Genomic DNA, 23,158 nt, shown 5'->3' on the forward strand with positions numbered 1-23,158 from the left:
TCAACTAGGACTCCCAAGTCCTTTTGCACCTTTGATTTCTGAATTTGCTGCTTGTTTAGAAAATAATCTACATCTTTATCCCTCTATTAAACTTCATGATCATACACTTCCTGACATTGTATTCTATCTGCTACTTCTGTCCATACTGCTAATCTGATCGAGTCCTTCTGCAGACTCCCTGCTTCCTTAGCACCACCCCCACCCCCGACATCTCTTTGTATTGCCCACCTGAGTACCCCGAAATCTCATCCTTAATATTAGACTCCAACATTGACTCCAGTCACTGAAGTCAGGATAACTAGCATATAATTTCCTGTCTTTTGCCTCCCTCCCTTTTTAAAGAGTGGAGTGGCATTTGCAATTTTCCAGTCCCCTGGAACCATCCCAGCATCTAGTGATTCTTGAAAGATGATTACTAGTGCCTCCCCAATCTCTTCAAAACCCTGCGATGTAGGCCATCTGGTCCAGGGACTTATCTACCTTCAAACCTTTCAGCATCCCAAGCACCTTCTCTTTATTAATAGCATTTGCATTCACTTCTGCCCCCTGACACTTGAATCTCTAGCATGCTGCTGGTGTCTTCCACAGTGAAGACTGACATTCCAGTGTTATCTGAAAAAAAGAACTTTTGGGATCCTTTTTCATATTATTGGATACCTTACCGTGAAATTTCATCTTTTCTCTATTTATTAAAAGCATTCCAATTCTCTAGCTTCCCACTAATTTTTGTTATATTGTATGCCCTCTAGTTTGCTTTTATTCTGTCTTTCATTTCACTAGTAGGTCACACTTACCCCATCCTCCCTTTAGAATACTACTACTTTTCTGGGTTATATCTATCATGTGCCTTCCAGGAACTTCACCCATTGCTGTTCTGTCATCATCCCTGCTAGTGTTCCCTTCCAATCAACTTTAGTCAACTCCTATCTCATGCCTGTGTAGTTCCCTTTATACCACTGTAATATTGATACATCTGATTTTAGCTTCACCCTCTCAAACTGCAAGGCGAATTCTATCATATTATGATCACTGCCTCCTCAAGGTTCCTTTACCTTAAGTTCCCTCATCAAATCTGGTTCATTACACAATGCCCAATCCAGAATTGCCCTTTCCTAGTGGGCTTAACCACAAGTTGCTTAAAAGCTATCTCACAGGCATTCTATATGTTCCTTCTCTTGGGATACAGCACCAACGTGCATATTGAAGCATTGCCCTTTTTGCATGCCTTTTCTATCTCCTGTTTGTAATTTATACCCCACCTCCTGGGTACTATTCAGAGGCCTGTATATAACTCCTATCAGGGTCTTTTTACCCTTGCAGTTTCTACCCACAATGACTCTATATCATCTGATTCTATGGCACTTCTTTTTAAGAATTTGATTTCATTTTTTTTTACCAACAGTGCCACCCCACCTTTCCGCCCACCTGCCTGTCCTTTTGAAATGATGTGTATCCTTGGATATTAACTTCCCTGCTGTGGTCTTTCAACTACGTCTCTGTGATGAAAAAATGTCATACTTGTCAATTTCCAACTGCGCTACAAGATAATCTACATTATTTTGTGTACTGCGTGCATTCAAGTGCAACACCTTCAGTCCTGTATTCATCACCCCTTTCAATTTTGTCTCTATATTACTGGAAGTTAAATTATTATCCCTTTCCAAACTTTTTCACTTACTTTATTCTGGACACTTCTGTAACCAATCCTGCACTCTTTCTCTTTTTTTTTATTCTTATTTTTCTATGCTGTTGAACCCTTCCCCCTTACTATTTAGTTTAAAACCCTATCCACACCCCAAGACCCTGGTCTCAGCATTGGAACAACTCCCCTCCCCTATACTGGTACCACAAATTCAAACCAATTTATCCCACACCAATCTTTGAGATACGCATTTAGCTCTCTGATCTTATTCACTGAGTGCCAATTTACATGTGGCTCAGGTAATTAAAATGAAGTAAAGAAAGCCACTTTGCTTCTCCTGCCATTGCAGTGAAGGTTAATAGGCAGAGGGGAATATGCCAGATACCTTTGCACAAACCCAAGGGGCCAGATGTGAAAATGTGCGACCAGTGTACAGAGATGTATTTAGTTCAATGCAAGAAGTATTGCAGGAAAGTCAGATGAGCTTAGGGAAAGGATCAACAAATGTAGTTATGTCATTGTAGCTATTAGAGAGACTTGGTTGCTGGAGGGACTGGATTGGCAGTTCAATATCCTGGGGTTCCATTATTTAAATGCGACAGAGCAGGAGGGATTAAAGGGGGAATGGTGGCGTTACTAGTCAGGGGAACTGCTAGGACAGACTGGAGAACTTGATTAGTGAGGTTTTATGGGTGGAACTGAGAATTAAGAAAGGTATAACCATGTTAATGATGCGATATTAAAGACCACCCAACAGTCCACGGACTATAGAGAATAAACCTGTGCAGAGATCTCAGACTGTTGCAAGAAATATAAAGTTGTTATAGTAGGTGATTTTAACTTTCCACATATTGACTGAGACTCCCATGCTGTGAAAGGTTCGATGGTATAGAGTTTGTCAAATGTGTTCAGGGAAGTTTCCTTAATCAGTACGTAGGGGTCCCAATGAGAGAGTGTGCGATACTTGATAATAGCGAATGAGACAGGTCAGTTGACGGAAGTTTGTGTAGGGAAACACTTTGCATCTAGTGATCATAATGCCATAGGTGCTCATGGAGTATAAGAAATGCAAGAGAACACTTAAGAAATAAATCAGGAGGGCTAAAAGAAGGCATGGGGTTGCCCTAGCAGACAAAATGAAGTAAAATTTTCAGGTGTGTTACGAGCAGAAGGATTGCAGGGGACAAAATTGGTCCTCTGGAAGATTAGAATGATAATCTATACGTGGAGCCCAAAGAGATGGAGGAGATCTTAAAATGGATTTTTTGCATCTGTATTTACTTGGGAGACGGACACAGAGTCTATAGCAATGAGGCAAAGCAGCAGTGAGGTCATGGACCCTATACAGATTGAAGAGAAAGGGGTGTTTGCTGGATTAAGGTAGATATATCCTCAGGGCCTGAGAAGGTGTTCCCTCAGACCCTGTGGAAGGGAAGTGCAGAAATTGCAAGGGCCCTAACAGAGATATTTAAATCATCCTTAGCAACAGGTAAGTACTGGAGGATTGGAGGACAGCTAATGTTGTTTTACTGTTTAAGAAAGATTCTAAAAATAAACCAACAGATTATAGACTGGTGAGCCTGCCATCAGTAGGGAGAAAGTTATTGGAAGGTATTCCAAGGGACCAAATATGAGTATTTGGATAGACATGGACCGATTAGGGATAGTGAGGTGACTCTGTGCTTGATAAGTCATGTCTAACCAATCTTTAGAGTTTTTTGAGAAAGAACGTCAGTCACTTGGCATTCAAGATGAGGTAGTAAATTGGATTCGACATTGGCTTTGAGCAAGTAGCCAGACAGTGGTAGTAGATGGTTGCCTCGCTGACTGGAGACCTGTGACTTGTGGTGTGCCATAGGGATCGGTACTGAGTCCGTTGCTGTTTGTCATCTGTATCAGTGTTTTAGATGTTAATGTGGTAAACTGGATCAGCAAATTTGTGGATGACACCAAGACTGAGGTGTAGTGGACAGTGAGGAAGGCTATTGGAGCTTGCAGCAGGACCTGGACCAGCTGGAAAAATGGGCTGAAAGCTGGCAAATGGAATTTAATACAGACAAGTGTGAAGTGTTGCACTTTGGTACAACCAACTTGGGTAAGTCTTACACAGTGAATGGTAGGGCACTGAAGAATGTGGTAGATCAAAGGGATCTGGGAATACACTGGTAGATAGGGTCATAAAGAAAGCTTTTGACACATTGGCCTTCATAAATCAAAGTATTGATTATAGGATCAATCTACAGGAAAGATGTAAATAAGGATGAAAGAGTTCAGAGAAAGTTTACAAAGATGTTGCTGGGCATGGAGGACCTAAGTTAAAAGGAAAGATTGAATAGATTAGGACTTTATTCCTTGGAATGTAGAAGACTGAAGGGAGATTTGATAGAAGTATACAAAATTATAAGGGGTATAGATAGTGTAAATGTAAGCAGGCTTTTTCCACTGAGGTTGGGTGGGACTACAACCAGAGGACATGGGCAAAGGGTGAAAGATGAGAAGTTTAAGCAGAGCATGAGGGGAAACTTCACTCAGTGGGTTGTGATTGTGTGGAACAAACTGCCGGTGCAATTGTTGCATGCGAGCTTGATTTCAACATTTAAGAGAAGTTTGGATAGGTACATGGATGGCAGGGATATGAAGGACAATGGTCCAATTTAATTGGTTCTTCACAGACTAGATGGGCCAAAGGACCTGTTTCTGTGTTGTACTTTTCTATGACTTTAAGTGTGTCTGGTTCCTCTGTCTGATACATTGTTGTGTTGATTTCAGTGGTGTAGGATGCTATATGGATGCTCGCAAACTGACCTCCAGAGCATTCGATATATGCTGATCTGTAGCTTCAGTCATGCAGGTCCAGAGCCTACTGATCTAGCCTTTGCTGTTGGCTGGTGGTTCTTCATACCGCCTTACTGTGATGTCTAATTCGAGAAATGCCTTGAAACCAGAAATATAACAGTGAATGAGTTTCAAATGGCACCTTGCCTGACCGAGCACACTGAATTCTTTGAAGAGGCAACATGGAGCAGACAAACAGCTGTTTACAAAATCCTTCAATAATGCATCACCTGTTGGACTCAGCTGGTAATGAAAGTCAGAGTTCACATAGTAGAATGCTTAGCTGGATGCGTATAAGGCAGAAAGCAGTGTTGTATAGGTTAGTCACTCAGTGCCAAGAAGTGGAAGGTGAGATCGCAGTGCAATCCATGAGTGGGCTAATACTCAAATTTATATTAGTGATTTACAATTGGAGTCAAGACGGTTTATTGCTTCCCTACATGATGGCTTTGACCACACCATAATTCTCTAATGCCTCTCCACTGTCTTACAGCTTGTTGGGACTGCAATGTCAAGGCTCCTTTCATAGCCATCAAGTCACAGCCAGTGTGTCCAGACTATGGCACCTGTCAAACTTATCCAACATAGTGTTCCACAACAGCCATGAGATCATTGATCCACTTATCTGTTTTAGTTAAGGCTGTGACAGTGAAAAAGCACTTTACTTATTCATAATGCTATGAGACTTTTTGCATCTATGTGGAGGAGCAGTTATGACCATGGTGTCATTAATGATATTACTGACCAATGTCATTCTAACTTTGTACTATTTCTGGTCTCAAAAATGACAGATCAGCTATACCATATGCAGTATTATATGCCAGAGTAATTACCAAGGGTAGTTTACAGCCAGTGGCCTTTTCACACAAGGTGTGGTAATTGTTTCTTCTAACATGCAGAGTTTACAGGACCCTTTTAATCATCTGGCTGAGGAGGATCCTGACAAGAGTAAAGCAAAAGAGAAGGAATGCATATCTAATGTAGTGGACAAGTAAGTAAACATTCCTGTAATCCCAAACTGGGGGAATTAGCTGGAGATACCTGCAATTCACTGTTGCTACAATACCTGTGTGTATATATAGATCTGTTGTACAGTACATGTTAGATTAAGCTTGGTGATTGTTTCTTTCCAATTGTCTTTGCTAAAAGTAGAAACATTTAAGATGTTTTCACTTACTGCCCTTCTTGAGCATCTGCCTGAGATCGGCTGAGATTGACCAAAAGTACAAAATTGTACATGTACGTCACCATATACGACCCTGAGATTCATTTTTGTGGGCATTCACAGTAGAACAAAGAAATAGAATCAACGAAAACTACTTTGAACCAAGAACAAGCCTATGTATCAACATGTGGAAGCCTTTCCATGACCTGTAAATGAGAAAGTAAATTTATATTTGTTATCCACATTTCACAACGTGAAATAGTTTTGACTGAAATAGGATTGACTGAGTACCGTTACGGATGTTGACTGTCGCTTCAAGGTAGCAGTTTTATTCCTGAGTAGTCTCACTCCCAAATACAATATCTTGGACGGGCAGCTCGATGTAGGAGATCTTACAGCACCTTGTGTGGCGAACCTGATGGGAAACTCACTCAGTCTTGGAACAATGTTGATCTCTCAAAAAAAAATTTAAAAAACTTACTAGGTCTTTATTGAATTCCTTTTCATGAGGACTTACACTGCACAAATTGGATGTTGTGCTTCCCATCATTGTCAAAGTGGGTAAAGCCATTAAATGACATTGGGGGTGGCATGGTAGTGTAATGGTTAGTGTAGTACTACCATAGTGTCACTGACCCAGGTTCATTCAATTCCTGTTGCTGTCTCTAAGGAGTTTTACATTCTTCTAATGACCATGTTGGTTTCCTCCAGGTGTTCCAGTTTTCTCCAACATGGTCAGTAGGATAATTGGACACATGGGTATAATTAGGTGGTGTGGCTCGTTAGGCTAGATGGGCAGGTTACAGTGCTCTATCTCTAAATAAAAATAAAAATGATATAATTCTGGATAAATAGAATCAGAGATTCCAACTTTCAGCATCTGTGCTTAATTTGCTGATGATAATAAAAATTGTTAACAAGAAAGGTCCTTGTGCAGGATTTCGACCTGGAATGCCAACAGTTCCATTCCCCTCACAGATTCTGCATGACCCACTCATTTCCTCCAGCAGGTTGTTTGTTGTTCAGTAGTCCAGCATCTGGACTTGTATGTCTGTCCTAATAAAGATGGTATCTTCATCTCCCTGCCTACGTTACAAGGGCAAAAGTTCCTGCTTCTAATCTTTAGTGAATAAGTGTTCAAAAATGAGTGCATTATGGGAGAATGAGTGTGAGTGGTCTGTGTACAGGTGTGGGTGGATAAGTGTGAGTGAGTTTGAGTGGGTGATAGATGGTGCCTAGGAGGATGTGTGTGTGGGTGAGTGAGTACAACTGTGTGTGTGAGAGAGAGAGATATTGTTTGTTAATAGCATACAAAGCGCTTGAGGAACTCAGCAAGTCAGACAGCATCTATGGAGGGAAATGTGTAGTCACCGTTTCAGGTCAAGACTCTTCATCTGGACTGGTTCACCACAGAGAGCAGAGGCTGAGGTTTGTTGTTTTCCTTTGGGCGAGCTGATGTGCGCCCATTGGTATTCAGACTTCCGAAAGGCACTTTGAAAGTCAGACCTTGTAATCTGAGAGCTGATGGTTTTCCATGACATCCTCTGTCAGGTATGTGGGCTAGCTTACACAGTCAGTATTCAATTTCTGTGCCAATTCAAGATTCCCACATGCTGTTCTCCAAGCTGGCCTGAAATTTTCCATAGAGTCTTTCATCAGTATCGATTTAATAAGGTTCATTTCAGATATGGATATTACAATATGTGATATGGGTGAAATCTCCATCTCTTACTCCGCTGCAGCTCACAGCTCCTTCTGCTCTGTGCACTTGCCTGTCGTTACTTGCTTCCTGGGGGTTGAAGTTTCCCCTGTGGTTCAGCATGGAAAGTACCATCTGATCAAACAGCATAGAATAGTGAAGTTCTGGGGAACTTCTGACCAAAGATGCCCAACAAACACCAAGGACCCTCCATGGGACTATTGATTGGCTCATGAAACATTCATTTCATAAATAGAGGATGAATTATTTATGGCATCTAAGTACCTTTCTCAAGGTGCTTTAGTATGGCTACAGAAACCTGCCAAGGGCCATTCAAAAGATCTTGCTAATAGTATTAATGTGTGTGTAAATGTTCCCATCTTCTGGAGATGCCTCTTCCAGATGTCATATTACCAATTTAGCACAATTGCAAAATGGATACAGAAGGACTGAGTTTAATCAATCCAAGTCTGTACAGACTCTCTGGAAGTTACAGCAGCTCTCCTCCATAGTAATGTTCCCTTGCGTGACTACGAAATGTGAAGAAAATATGAGCCATCTAATTCAGGCTTGATTTGTGCTGCAGGTGTAGGGTCAGAGGGTATCATGTGGCTGCTAGTTAAATTGTGCATGTTACTCACATATAACTAAAGAAAGTCCAGAATGAGTGAAGGCCACATCTTGGGTGGAATAGAATCAACTTTGCCTTTGTTAGGTTTTCATTGCTCATGCAAAGTCAACATAGCTGTCATTTCTGGAAGTCGTATGAAAGGGTCATGTAAGCCCTTACGTGGATTCTCGATGGGGATCAGTGAGTCGAGCAATCCCAGTGAGTTGTGGTTTTGATTGGCATTAGTTGGCAGGATGCAGGATAGACCATTTTTGTCAAGAAAAATTGAGCATAAGCAGCAATTGCTGTGGTCTTTTGAAGGACAGTTCTACCCAGGAGCTTCTGATTGTTGGGTGAAGTGTGGCTATTTGGCCTCATCAGAGTGATCTTTGGCAAGAAGCAATGAGACACGTGGGTGAGGGAATGTTTATAATGAAGGAGAGCCAAAAGAAACAAATGTGAAGAAAAAAGGAAAGGAAGTGACATAAATACAAAGGAAGGGTGGAAGAAGAGAAAGAAGCATTGGAATTGCATAGTTCAAGGGAAAAGAAAAAATGAGCAACATGTGGTATTAAGGAATTGGAGTTTGTATGCAAGAAAAGGTGGAGGACTGGGAATGCCAAGGTAGTTTTGATTGTTCATATCTCTCACCCCCATGTCTCTCTTCCTTATTGTTGTTAAGGAAAATGGACTTGTGCAACACTGTGGTAAGAAAAAGGAAAAAAATCAGTGAAAGAGCAAAACCCCAATACAGAAATGACAGAAAGAGAATGAGGTCACAACAGAAAACGTGGGGGGCGGGGAAGAGAGAGAGATTTTTCTCTCTCTCTCCCCCCCTCTACCCCCTCCCTTCCCCCTCTCCCTTCCCCCTCTCCCTTCCCCCTCTCCCTTCCCCCTCTCCCTTCCCCCTCTCCCTTCCCCCTCTCCCTTCCCCCTCTCCCTTCCCCCTCTCCCTTCCCCCTCTCCCTTCCCCCTCTCCCTTCCCCCCTCCCTTCCCCCTCTCCCTTCCCCCTCTCCCTTCCCCCTCTCCCTTCCCCCTCTCCCTTCCCCCTCTCCCTTCCCCCTCTCCCTTCCCCCTCCCCTTCCCCCCTTCCCCCCCTTCCCCTCTCCCTCCCCCTCCCCTTCCCCTCTCCCTCCCCCCTCCCCTTTCCTCCTCCTCCCCAACCCCTTCCTTCCTCCTCCCCCACCCCCTTCCTTCCTCCTCCCCCACCCCCTTCCCTCCTCCTCCCCCACCCCCTTCCCTCCTCCTCCCCCACCCCCTTCCCCCCTCCCCCTCCCCTTCCCCCCTCCTCCTCCCCTTCCCCCCTCCTCCTCCTCCCTCCCTCCTTTTCTCCCCCCATCCCTACCTGAGATTGGGAGCCTGATTCTTTTTCAGGGTCTCTCTGGCAGCTAATGATTAGCAAATTGGTTAATTCATTTATTATCATCGCATGTACTGAGATACAGTGGAAAACTTGTTTTGAGTACCATCCATACTGATCATTTAATCACATCAGGCACATTGAGGTAGTATGAAGTAAAACAATAACAGATAGCAGAATGAAGTGTTGACATTACAGAGAAAGTGCAACGCAAACAGACAATAAAGTGCAAGACCATAACGAGTTAGATTGTGAGGTTAGGAGTGCATCTTATCATACTAGCGGATATATAACAGCGGGGTAGAAACTGTCTTCGAACCTGGTGGTACATGCTTTCGGGCTTTTGTATCTTCTCCCTAATGGGAAGACCTGAGAAAGTAAAGGGACCAGAATATAGGGAGAAAGCCTGGCACAAAGTGGACGAAATGATCTTAAAGGAAGAATACAGGAATAAGTGCAAGGATATGGAATGGGCACAGATACATGAGACGTTGCAATTGTACAAGATGTCGGACTTGAGGAACTGAGTTACGGAGAGAAGTTGAGCAGGTTGAAACTTTTTCCTTGGAGCATAGGACAATGAGGGGTGATCTTATTAGATGTGTATCAAATCATGAGGGGCATAGATAGGGTCAATACACACAATCATTTTCCTCTGGTTGGAAAATCAAGTAGAAGGCATAGGTCTTAGGTTGGGGAAGGGAAGATTTAATAGGAGCCTGAGGGGCAACTTTTACACCCAGAGGGAGGTCAGTACATGGAATGAGGAAGTGCTTGAGCATTAATGACACTTAAAAGCTATTCAGACAGTTACATGGTAAGGAGAGGTTTTGTGGGATATAGACCAAACAGAGGCAAATAAGATTAGCAGATTGAAATAATGGTCTGCATGGATCAGTTGGGCCAAAGGGTCCGTTTCTATGCTGTCAGACTCTATTGTGCATGTACGAGGAAGCTGACCAACTGATCTAATATATGAGCTTAGAAATTTCTGGTTTGAAGAGGTAGAAATATCCCTTTGTCATTATCATGTTGGCAATGATTTTAAGTTAGAAAGAGGGAGATTTGAAAGGTGCAGCAAAGGAAACAATTTGAGTTCTAGGAGGGATGGTTCAACAGTACATTTGACATCTGGTGTTCCTGGTGATTTCTGTGAATTTCATTACATTTTTATTACACAAGTACTCCCAATCTCTTAACAGGCTTTGGAGGATAAGTAGACTGCAAATGGGAATGATAGTATTTTGTCAAGTGCTTTGTTTTTTCCCCTAGGTTAGTGCTGTTGGATGAAGATGAAGAACCTGGATCTTCTGAAGGTGAGACGCTCAAAGGGTCATCCAAATAGAATAATGTAGGCAGTAAGTGAGGGTGCAGTAATTCCAATTCCACTTGTCGCAAGGTTAGGCCATTCTTTGAAAAGTATTCCTCATCCAGACCATTGATGTTGTGATTATAATGTTGAAGTTATCGGGAGTTAACCATGATTACAGTGTAAATGAAGGCAACATTGGGATTTCTACACTTGCATAACAACACAAAGTTTCAGAGTTCCTATAAGCATTTTAGTCACAAGAAAACATGAAAATAGGAACAGAATTAGGTCACATGGCCCTTCAAGCATATCCTGGTCATAATGGTCAATTTTTCGCAGGCCCCATTTTAAAACATTTTAAAATTATTAAAAATTAATTAAATTATTCAATTTAGTAAAGAAGATTAATTTATTTCAAAATAACAAAGTTGAAGAGCACAAGAACAAAGAACTGGAGTAAGTTAATCCAGCCGTTAGTCGACTCCAGCATTCTTAATAAATTATGGCTGCTCCAGTTATATTGATACACTTTCACACTCTCTTCCCACCTCCCTTGACTCATTTGTAGTTCAAATATGTATGTCAGTCTCTGCCTAATTACTTCACCCTCACTGCTTTCTGAGGTTCCAAAGTAGAATGACCCTCTGAGGGGAGAAATACATTCATGTCCTTATCTCAAATGATACACCCTTGATTATGAAACTACACTCAGTTGCTAACTTGTTAGGTACAGGAGTAGAACCTGGTGTCGTCGTCTTCCTCTGTAGCCCAACCACTTCAAGGTTTGCATTCAGAGAAGCTCTTCTGCACACCAGTGTTGTGGTACATGGTTTTTTGATCTCCTTTTACCTTCCTGTCAGCTTTAACCACTGTCGTTAATAAGGTGTTTTCACCCACATAACTGCTGCTCACTGGATGTTTTTTTTTGTTTTTTTGAACCATGCTCTGTAAACTCTAGAGACTATTGTGTGTGAAAATCCCAGGAGATCTCTGAGATACTCAAACCACCCCATTTGGCAGCACAGTCAAAGACACTTAATCACATTTCTTCCCCATTCTGATGTTTGATTAAAACAGTATCTGAACTTTTTGACATGTCTGCATGTTTTTATGCATTGCATGGCTGCTACATGATTGGCTGATTAGATATTTGCTAGATATTTACATTAATGAGCTAGTGTATTAATAAGTGCACCTAATAAAGTGGCCACTAATTCTAGACGCCCCATAAGAGGAGACATACTCTGTGTCCATCCTGCCAATCCCCTCAGAATATTATGTTTTAATAAGGTCCTCTTGATCCTGGGAATGAAAGGGTTACCAGATGAGCGTTTAAATGCTCTGTGCTTATACTCTCTAAAGTTTAGAAAGATGAGGGAAGATCTCATTGAAACCTATCGTATATTGAAAGGCCCAGATAGAGTAGGTGTGTAGAGGATGTTTCCTATTGTGGGGGAGTCTAGGATCAGAAGGCAGAGCCTCCAAATACAAGGACATCCCATTAGAACAGAGATGAGGAATTTCTTTAGCCAGAGGCTGATGAATGTGTGGAATTCATTACCCTTTGACCATGCTGAAAATTATTTAAACTACCTACTCCCAATGACCTGCAACGGGACCCTCCATCCCCCTTACTATCCATGTACGTATCCAAACTTATCTTAAATGTTGAAATCGAGCTGGCATGCACCACTTGTGCTGGCAGCTCATTCCACGCTCTCACAAACCTCTGAGTGAAGAAGTTTCCTCTCATGTTCCCCTTAAACGTCTCATCTTTCACCCTTAAGCCATGACCTCTGGTTATAGTCCCACCCAACCTCAGTGGAAAAAGCCTATCTACGCCCCTCATAATTTTGTATCTCTATCAAATCTTCTCTCGATCTTCTATGTTCTAAAGAATACAGCCCTGATCTTTTCAATCTTTCCTTATAACACAGGCCCTCCAGACCCACAACGTCCTTGTAGATTTTCTCCGCACACTTTCAACCTTGTTTACATCTTTCCTGTAGGTAGGTGACCAAAACTGCACACAATACTCCAAATTAGGCCTCACCAGCGTCTTATACAACTTCATCTTAATTTCGGATCTTCTGTACTCGATGAAAGCCAATGTGTCAAAAGCTTTCTTTATGCCCTATCCACCTGTGATGCCACTTTCAATGAATTAGAGACCTCTATTCCCAGATCCCTTTGTTCTGCCAGTCTTCTCAGTGCCCTACCATACACTGTGTAAGACCTACCCTGATTGGTCCAATCAAAGTGTAAAACCTCACACTGGTTTGCATTGAATTCCATCTGCCATTTGCAGTCTATTTTTCTAGCTGATGCAGATCCCTTTGCAGGACATGAAAGCATTCCTCACTGTCCAATACACCCCCAACCTTGGTGTCATCCACAAATTTGCTGATCCAGTTTACCACATTCTCATATAGTGACAAAACAATAAAGGACCCAGCACCGATCCCTGCAGCACACCACAAGGCACAGGCCTCCAGTCAGAGAGGCAACGCTCTACGACCACTCTCTGGCTTCTCCCGCAAAGCCACTGTCTAATCCAATTTACCTCCTCCTCCTGAATGCCAAGTGACTGAACCTTCTTGACCAGCCTCCAGTGTGGGACCTTGGCAAATGCCTTGCTGAAATCCATGTGGACAATATCCACTGCCTTGCCTTCTTCCACTTTCCTGGTAAAGTCCTTGAAAAACTCTGTAAGATTGGTTAGACATTACCTATCACGCACAAAGCCACGCTATCCTTAATCAATTCATGTCTATCCAAATACCCATATATCCGATCCCTTAAAATACATTCCAATGACTTTCCCACAACTGATGTCAGACTCACTGGCTTATAATTCCCTGGTTTCTGTTTGGAGCCTTTTTTAAACAGTGGAACATTGGTTATCCTCCAATCCTCTGGTACCTCTCCTTTTGCTAAGGATGTTTAAATATCTCTGCTAGGGCCCCAGCAATTAATGTTCTTGCCTCCTGTGGGGTCTGAGGGAACCTCTTGTCAGGCACTGGGGATTGATTTGCCTCGGTAGCAAACAACACCTCTGTAATCTGTACAGAGTCCAATGAAGTTGATGACACTTTGACTGACTTCTATAGATTCTTTATCTCTCTGTTGAGTAAATACAAATGCAAAGAATGCACTTAAGATCTTCCCCCATCTGTTTGGCTCCACCTGTGGATTACCATTCTGGTCTTCCAGAGGACCAATTCTGTCCCTAGCCGTCCTTTGGCTGTTAATATACTTCATTTTGTCTGCTGGGGCAACCTCATGCCTTCTTTCAGCCTTCCTGATTTCTTTCTTAAGTGTTCTTTTGCATTTCTTATACTCCATAAGCACCTGATTTGTTCCCTCTTGCCTATACGTGCTATGCACCTCATTTTTTCTCTTAACCAGGGCCTCAATATCTCTTGAAAGCCAAGTTTCCCTCCACTTGTTATATCTAACTTCTTTTCTGACAGGCACATACAAGCTTTGTACTCTCAGTCCTTCTGGTGAAGGTGCTCGTACAGCTGTGAGGGAGTTCCAGAATTTAGACCCCGCAGTTATAAAGGAAATCAGAGTGGAATGTGACTTGTAGGAGAATGCCATGTGCCTGTGCCCTTGCTTTGGAGGAATTAATCAAGGGTGTGCTGCAGTATTTGTTTAGAAACAGAAAACCTACAGCACAATACAGGCCCTTCGGCCCACAAAGCTGTGCCAAACATGTCCTTACCTTAGAAATTACCTAGGGTTACCCATAACCCTCTGTTTTTCTGAGCTCCATGTACCTCGCCAGGAGTCTCTTAAAAGACCCTATCGTATCCGCCTCTACCACAGTCGCTGGCAGCCCATTCCACGCACTCACCACTCTCTGTGTAAAAAAAAACTTACCCTGCCATTTCCTCTATACCTACTTCCAAGCACCTTAAAACTATGTCCTCTCGTGCTAGCCATTTCAGCCCTGGGAAAAAGCCTCTTGACTATCCACACGATCAATGCCTCTCATTATCTTGTACACCTCTATCAGGTCACCTCAGTTCACTCAACCTATTCTCATAAGGCATGAACCCAATCCAGGCAACATCCTCGTAAATCTCCTCTGCACCCTCTCTATGGTTTCCACATCCTTCCTGTAGTGAGGTGACCAGAACTGAGCATAATACTCCAAGTGTGGTCTGACCAGGATCCTGTATAGCTGCAACATTACCTCTCGGCTCCTAAACTCAGTCCCACGATTGATGAAGGTCAATGCACCGTATGCTTTCTAACTACAGAGTCAACCTGCGCAGCAGCTTTGAGTGTCCTATGGACTCGGACCCCAAGATCCCTCTGATCCTTCACACTGCCAAGAGTCTTACCATTAATACTATATTCTGCCATTATATTTGACCTACCAAAATGAACCACCTCACACTTATCTGGGTTGCACTCCATTTGCTCCATCCAGTTTGATTGACTGTAAATGAAGAAAATCAATGCAGACACCTAGTGCAGATAATGGACTGCCGTCATTGCCTTCTTCATGAAGTAGTGTCATAATCCAGCAGTAAATTCCCTGGCATCCTGTGTAAGTCACTGACTCAAGTTCAGATGTGTCATCTTCATCACTTTACTCGCCTTATTTCCTTCCTTGGTGTTTTGATACAATGCTTTTGACGATTGAATCAGCATCCATGGACCGAAATGGAGAACATAACAGAAGCACACACAACTGGCGCTATTTTAAAAACTGTTCATTCTAAGTACGGTGTAGTGTCTTATGGCCACACAAGTGCACTCAACTGACACTAGTCAGAAACTGTTTGACAACGTTCTCATGCTCCAAGTAAGCAACATAGTGTCCAAATAAATGAAGAGAATCCCATCAGTTTTCTGGAGTAACTTTTGTTCTTTGAGTTGTCCCAAACAAGTGGCTCCCCCAGTTAACCAAAGGGCAAATAAACTGGAATCCACTGTATTTCTTATTATAACTTATAGTTTTTTAAGTATTGCACTGTACTCCTGCTGCAAAGGAACAAACTGACGACATATGTCAGTGATATGAAAGCTGATTCTGATTATTGAATTAGCTGAAGACTGGATTCTGTAATAGTGAGGATAGCAGGAGGGAGCTGAGGTAGACCATCCTGTCAGCTCCATGGCTGAAGCTGGTTGTAACCGTGCTAACATTGCCTTAAGTACTCACACTGGCCCTGACATCACTGAGGATGGGAATGTTTTTGGAGGACGCTTCCTCCTATTAGCTGTTTACTTGTCCACCAACTTTAGCAATTAAGACTGCGAGACCTTGAGATAGTGGAGGTGCCCATTCTTGCTGTTGTACATGGTCCACAACACCTCATTCCCTTCATTAAAACAAATGCCTTTGCTAACTTTGTGCAGAGAACAGATTCCCTAGCCAGCTCCTTTTCACTGGAATTCAGTTGCAGAATATAAAAAGCCAACACTGTCAGGAAGTTTGGAAGTTCTTTGTGCACAAACGTTTGTGTGAGTTCCAAGCTTGCCAGCACATGGGGAAATAATTTACAAATGACGATGTACATCCTTTACTATATTCTTTTGCCTTGTACTTCATTTCACATTGTCTAATATGTTGGTTAAAAGTTGCACAGTTTGCTGTCCAAGAGAATTCTGTACTATCATTGGGTGATGAACCAGTCAGATATTGTAGCTGCTGTATGCAGGCTTCATTTGAGCTGATATTAGGGAGGGAGTGGACAGTCTTGTGGGATTCTCTAAGTTCAGCTGTTGTTTTCCTGCAGCCTGCAAAAATCCAGGCCAATATAATTCCAGTTTGTTCTCAAGTAAGAGTTCCAAATAGAAGCACAAAGCCAAAAGAACTAGTGAGAAACTATATTATACACACGAGAGATTCTGCACATGCTGGAAATCTAGAGTAACACACAGAAAATGCTGGAGGAACTCAGTAGGTGAGGCAGCCTCTATGGAGAGGAAAATGGACCCTTCATCAGGACTGGAAAGGAAGGGGGAGAAAGCCAGAATAAGAAGGTGGGAGGAGGGAAAGGAATATAAGCTAGAAGGTGAAAGGTGAATGTTCAATGCAATACATAATGTAGAAGAAGAAAAAAATAATAAATAAGTAAATTACAGCATACGCATATTAGATTAAAAATCATGTAAAAACAGAAATAATATATATTTTAAAAGTGAGGTAGTGTTCATGGTTTCAATGTCCATTTAGGATTTTCAGATGGCAGAGGGAAGAAGCTGTTCCTGAATTGCTGAGTGTGTGCCTTCAGGCCTCTGTACCTCCTATTTGATGGTAACTGAGAAATCACTGAAGAATCTGATGGGAGAGGACACTGAACCATAAGAGAAAGGGAAGGGATCCCAGAAGGAGGTGATAGGCAGGAGTGAAGAAGAAGGGAGAGAGAGAGGAGCCGGAATAGGGAATGGAGGAAGAGAGAAGGGGCAGAGGAGGGAACTATCAGAGAGGATAGGCAGGAACATTAGTGCTGGCTCTCATGCATCACACTACATTTACAGCACACAACTCATGTCTTTGTCCCAACAAGGTCACTGACTGCTAATTCTGCATCAGTAACATTCCATGTCACCCATCATCCTTTTTATTTGAAGAGTTTTATAGGGAGTGTTTGATGTCTCTGAGCCTATACTCGATGTAGTTAAGAAGAATGAGAGGGGGATCTCATTGAAACCTACTGGATACCATAAGGGCTGGACAGAATAGACATGGAGAGGATGTTTCCATGTGTGGGGGGGGGGGGGTCTAGGATCTGAGAGTTTAGCCTCAGAATAAAATGACATCCCTTTAATACTGAAATGAGGAATTTCTTCAGCCAGAGAGTCTATGGAATTCATTGTCATAGACGACTGGAGGCCAAGATATTTGGTGTGTTTAAAGCAGAGATTGAGAGGTTCTTGACTGGTGAAATGGTTAAAGCTTATGGGGAGTAAATGGGAGAAAGGTGGTTGAGAAAAATGGAATCAGCCATGATTGAATGGCAGAACAGACTTGATGGGCCAAATGGCCTAATTCTGCTCCTGTTGTGGACTTATCCTTACTTTAAAACTGTTTATTACAACTACATATTAAGGTAAGTGTTTCTACATTCTCACCTTTGAGTAAAGAATTCATTAAGGCAAAAAGAAGCTTTGTTCACCCAAACCTCTCCGGAGGTACAATCTTCCCTCATCGTATCCAGTGAAGGGTCTTGATGATGGATCTCTGTCAGAACATTGTCTCTTCATTCCTCTCTGTAGATGCTGCCTGACTTGGTGAGTTTCTCCAGTGTGTTACTCTGGATTTTCAGCATCTGCAGAATCTCTTGTGTTTACTCATTGCATCCAATTTTCATTTAGTGTTTAGACCAGCAGTGGATACAGGGGTCCACTGTGTTTAACTGCAGTACTTACTGTAATTTAAGCCCTGCTAAATGACCAGTCCAGTGGCTAGTGGATGCTGGAACAGCAGTAGTGGCTGCAGAAGTTACTTACCATGATAACCACCCCTGCTTCCCCAGTTTGCTGAACATTAAGAAACATAGTATTTCATTGCTATTTCATACAGACTTGTTCATACAGCAAAGCTGATTTTGATCTGTTGATGAAACTTGCACTTGCCCACACCAAAAGGTTTGAAGGATGAAACTAGCAGTGGGTAAATATTCTTCCCTTAAGCACAAGAGATTCTGCAGATGCTAGAAATCCAGAGCAACAATGCTGGAGGAACTGAACGGGTCAGGCCACATCTGTGGAGAGGAATAAACAGCCAGTGTTACAGGCTGAGATCCTTCATCCATCCTGTGGTGCAGGCTGTGGATTTGGGCGTGACTTTGGCGATTATCATCTCTTCCTCGCTGACAATCAGCACAAGTGCACCTCAAGAATATGTGCTTAGCCCACTGCTCTACTCTGTCTACATTCATGACTGTATGGCCAAGCACAGCTCAAACAAAATCTCTAAATTCACAAATGACACTACTGTTGTTGGCAGAATCTCAGATGGCAATTAGGAAGCATACAGTAGTGAGATAGATCGGCCAGTTGAGTTGTATTGCAACAACTACTTGCAGTCAGTGCTGCAAGACCAAGGAATTGATTGTGGGCTTCAGGGAGGGGGGGTCGGGAGACACATGCCAGTCTTCATCAAGCGGTCAACAGTGAAAAGGTTCCCTGGGCCCAGGGGAGGTTTTTTATGTTACCAAAGACCTTAGCAGATTTTTATAGATGTAGAATGGAAAGCATTTTGACTGGCTTATCACTCCCTTTTATGGAGCCTCCAATGCACAGAATTGTAATAGGCTTCAGAGAGTTGTAGACTCAGAGTGTCTTTCCTGGGCCCAACATGTTGATGTAATCACAAAGAAGTCTGAGCTGATTAGTATGGCACCAAAGACATTAGCAATTTTCTGCAGATGTCTCCTATTGTTTTGTACACCTCTGTCAAGTCACCTCTCATCCTTCCTTGCTCCAAAGGGAAATGCCGCAGCTCACTCAACCTATAAGATGTGCTCTACACTCCAGGCAGCATCCTGGTAAATCTCCTTGGCATGCTCTCTAAAGCTTCTACACCTTTCCTATAATGAAGCAACCAGAACTTAACACAGTATCCCAGGTGCGGTCTAACCAGGGTTTTGTAGAGCTGCAACATTACCTCATGGCTCTTGAACTCAATTCCCTTGACTAATGAGGGTCAACACGCCACATGCTTTCTTAACAACTATTAACTTGTGCAGGAACTTTGAATGATCTATGGACGTGGACCCCAAGGTCCCTCTGTTCCCCCACATTACCAGAATCCTGCCATTAACCCTGTATTCTGCCTTCAAATTTAACCTTCTAAAATGAATCACTTCACATTTTTCCGGATTAAACTCCATCTGCCACTTCTTAGTCCTTTTGCATCCTATTAATGTCCCTTTGCAACCTACAACAACCCTTCACACTATTCACAACTCCACTAACCTTTGTGTCGTCTGCAAACTTATTACCTCATCCTTCCACTTCCTCATCCAAACCATTTATAAAAATCACAAAGAGTAGGGGTCCCAGAATAGATCCCTGTGGAACACCACTCGTCACCGATCTCCAGGCAGAGTACGCTCCATCTACAACCACCCTCTGCCTTCTTTGGGCAAGCCAATTCTGTAAATACAGAAAAAACGATTTTCCCTGAATCCCATGCCTTCTGACTTTCTGAATGAGCTTACCTTGGGGAATCTTATCAAATGGCTTACTAAAATCAATATACACCACATCTACTGCTTTACCTTCATCAATTTGCTTTGTCACATCCTCAAAGAATTCAGTCAGGCTCCTGAGGCATGACCTGCCCTTCACAAAGGTTCATTGACTATCCCTAATAAGACTATGCTTCTCCAAATGCTTGTAAATTATGTCTCTAGGAATCTTCTCTAATAATTTTCCCACCACTGAAGTATAACTCACTGGTCTATAATTACTAGGATTATCCCTACTCTCTATCGTAAGCAAAGGGGATAACGTTTGCCACTGTCCAATCATTTGGAATGAGTCCTGTGGCCAGTGATTATGCAAAGATACCAAAGGTGCAGCAATCTCTTTCCTTGCTTCCCATAGTAACTTGTGGTATATCCTATTCAGTCCCGGGTACTCATCTTTCCCAATGTTTCTCAACGATTCCAGCACATTCTCTTTGTTAATATTGACATGTTCAGCCTGTTTTACGCTGTCCTCACAAATGTCAAGGTCTCTATCACTTGGTGAATACTGAAGCAAAATATTGATTCAGGACCTACCCTACCTCCTCTGACCCCAGGCACATATTCCTCTACCATCACTGATTGGTCCTACCCTCACTCTCGCCACCCTGCTGTTCTTCACAAATGTATAGAGTGCCTTGATATTTCCCTTAATCCTATTCATCAAGGTCTTCTCATGCTCTCTACCCTTTCTAGCTCTCCTATCTGTTCCTTCCTGGCTTCCATGTACATATCCAGAGCCCTGTCAGACTTTTGCTTCCCTAAACCTTAAGTAAGCTTCTTTCTTCCTCTTGACTAGATATTTACCTATACTAGATTTAGACCACTTAGAAGAGTGGGCTGAAAGATGGCAGATGGAGTTTAATGCTGATAAATGTGAGGTGCTACATTTTGGTAGGACTAATCAAAATAGGACATACATGGTAAATGGTAGGGCATTGAAGAATGCAGTAGAACAAAGGGATCTAGGAATAATGGTGCATAGTTCTCTGAAGGTGGAATCTCGTGGATAGGGTGGTGAAGAAAGCTTTTGGTATGCTGGCCTTTATAAATCAGAGCATTGAGTATAGGAGTTGGGATGTAATGTTGAAATTGTATAAGGCAATGGTAAGGCCAAATTTGGAGTATTGTGTACAGTTCTGGTCACCAAATTGTAGGAAAGATGTCAATAAAATTGAGAGAGTACAGAGGAGATTTACTAGAATGTTGCCTGGGTTTCATCTCCTAAGTTACAGAGAAAGGTTGAACAAGTTGGGTCTTTATTCTTTGGAGCATAGAAGGTTGAGGGGGGACTTGATAGAGGTATTTAAAAATATGAGGGGGATAGATAGAGTTGACGTGGATAGGCTTTTTCCATTGAGACTGGGAGAGATTCAAACAAGAGGGCATGAGTTGAGAGTTAAAGGGCAAAAGTTTAGGGGTAACATGATAGGGAACTTCTTTTCTCAAAGAGTGGTAGCCGTGTGGAACAAGCTTCCAGTAGAAGTGGTTGAGGCAGGTTCAATGTTGTCATTTAAAGTTAAATTGGATATCTATCTATCTATCTATATATATATATATATATATATAGATAGATAGATATGGACAGGAAAGGAATGGAGGGTTATGGGCTGAGTGCAGGTCAGTGGAACTAGGTGAGAGTAAGAGTTCAGCACGGACTAGAAGGGCCGAGATGGCCTGTTTCCGTGCTGTAATTATTATATGGTTATAACTATCTTTCCCTGCCTTAATGGGACAAACTTAACCAAAACCTCCAGCAAGTGCTCCCTAAACAACTTCCACATTTCTGTTTTGCTTTTCTCTGAGTACGTCCATTCCCAATTTACATTCCCTAGTTCCTGCATAATGGCATCATAATTCCACCTCCCCCAACTAAATACTTCCCCACACTGTCAGTTCCTATCTCCAAGGCCATGGTAAAGGTCAGGGAGCTGTGGTCACTGTCTCCAAAATGCTCACCTTTCAAGAGGTCTGATACCTGATCTGGTATATTGTCTTGCACCAGATCCAGTATGGCCTCTCCTCTAGATATTGTGCTAGGGATCCTTCCTGAATACACCCAACAAATTCTGCCCCATCTAAACCTTCAGCACTAAGGAGGCGCCAATATATATTTAGGATTGACTGCTATCTTTAAGGCAGGATGTTGGGAGTGGTACTGAGCTGCCCTGCTTCATTCCAGTACGGGGGAGATGGTATGATTGAGAGTTGCCTTGATTAATATGCTCTTTGTAGAATGGAATTTGAATGAAGTGCCATGGATCATTTACTGGCTTTGCTGTGGAAAGGAGAACATAATGTTTGGTTTTTATCTTCATTTCTTGTAATGTTGTGCTATTCCACCTGACAGGGAAGCAGGCTGAAGCACCAGTGAGCACTGCCAGTCAGGATCTCACACAGCTACATGCACTGGAACCTGTTGGCGACAAAAAGGATTTCTATGGGACAGGTACGGCCAAATGCATGCTCATACTCTCCACTTAGTGCTGGTGAAATGTGTTACTCAGGAAGAAAGACATTAAAGTGCTTCATAGAAGCATTATCAATCATTCTCTGAGGATCCTCACCTTTCATCTTGGAGAGGTTTGTAAGTTCCTGATAGCGATGCTAACTGGAGTTTAGCTCCTGGTAGGGTCCTCCATGACAGTAAGGTCAAGGATGAGGTTCCAGACAAGAAGCAAACCAATCAAACCTCAGTGCTGGAGCTGATGGAAGTTGATGACACATCATGATGACAGTGAAGATAGAGGAAGGCTGCAGCAGTGGAGGGTCCCTAGTTGTCTTGCACTCCATGCCATTGGACCTTGAATCCGATCTGTCAAGGACTGGGCAGCGGCTGCCTATATATCAACCTCCAATGTTAAACAAAGCCACTTACAGGTATTCTTCATTAAGGAAATAACCCCTTAGGAGAACATCATACTCAACTCGAGTGATCACTCTCTATTACTATTATTAACAAAATTTGATTTATATTTATATGGAGGAACATTAGGACAAATGAGCAGGGCTGGCTGGTGGCACGACATCAGCGCCGGACCTGGGAGCGGAGGTTCTTGGGTTCGAAACTAGTCGGGTCCGCCCCCAAATTCGCTTTCCATCTGTGCTGGATTGAGTGTCGAGATCACAACTCAACCTCGTAAAATAAAAAGGGAAAATACTGCGAAAACGTCTGTGTGAGGAGTGGCACGCCACACAGTCTCTCTCTCGCTCCGCGCTTTGTAAAGAGCCATGAAAAATCCATCACAGGCGAACGCATGGACACGCAGACACACACGCACAGACTCGCACGCACGCAGACACACGCCAAAAAAAA

At 42.7% G+C, this 23,158-nt stretch overlaps 1 protein-coding gene across 6 annotated transcripts in view; it reads left to right on the top strand.

Moving 5' to 3' along the window:
* The window catches only part of ical1 (islet cell autoantigen 1-like), a 128,820-nt gene that overhangs the window by 84,386 nt on the left and 21,276 nt on the right, over nt 1-23,158 (top strand). For all 6 annotated transcript variants that reach the window (XR_011886402.1, XR_011886403.1, XM_072261198.1 and 3 more), the window contains exons 9-11: nt 5,377-5,468; nt 10,585-10,628; nt 22,193-22,291. Coding sequence is in view for 4 of the 6 variants with exons in the window: in XM_072261198.1 (XP_072117299.1) it covers nt 5,377-5,468; nt 10,585-10,628; nt 22,193-22,291 (235 nt within the window). In the remaining 2 variants the exon portion in view is untranslated. The remainder of the gene's footprint in view (nt 1-5,376; nt 5,469-10,584; nt 10,629-22,192; nt 22,292-23,158) is intronic.

Source organism: Mobula birostris, chromosome 6, assembly GCF_030028105.1.
Source record: "Mobula birostris isolate sMobBir1 chromosome 6, sMobBir1.hap1, whole genome shotgun sequence".
NCBI classification, from domain to species: Eukaryota; Metazoa; Chordata; class Chondrichthyes; order Myliobatiformes; family Myliobatidae; genus Mobula; species Mobula birostris.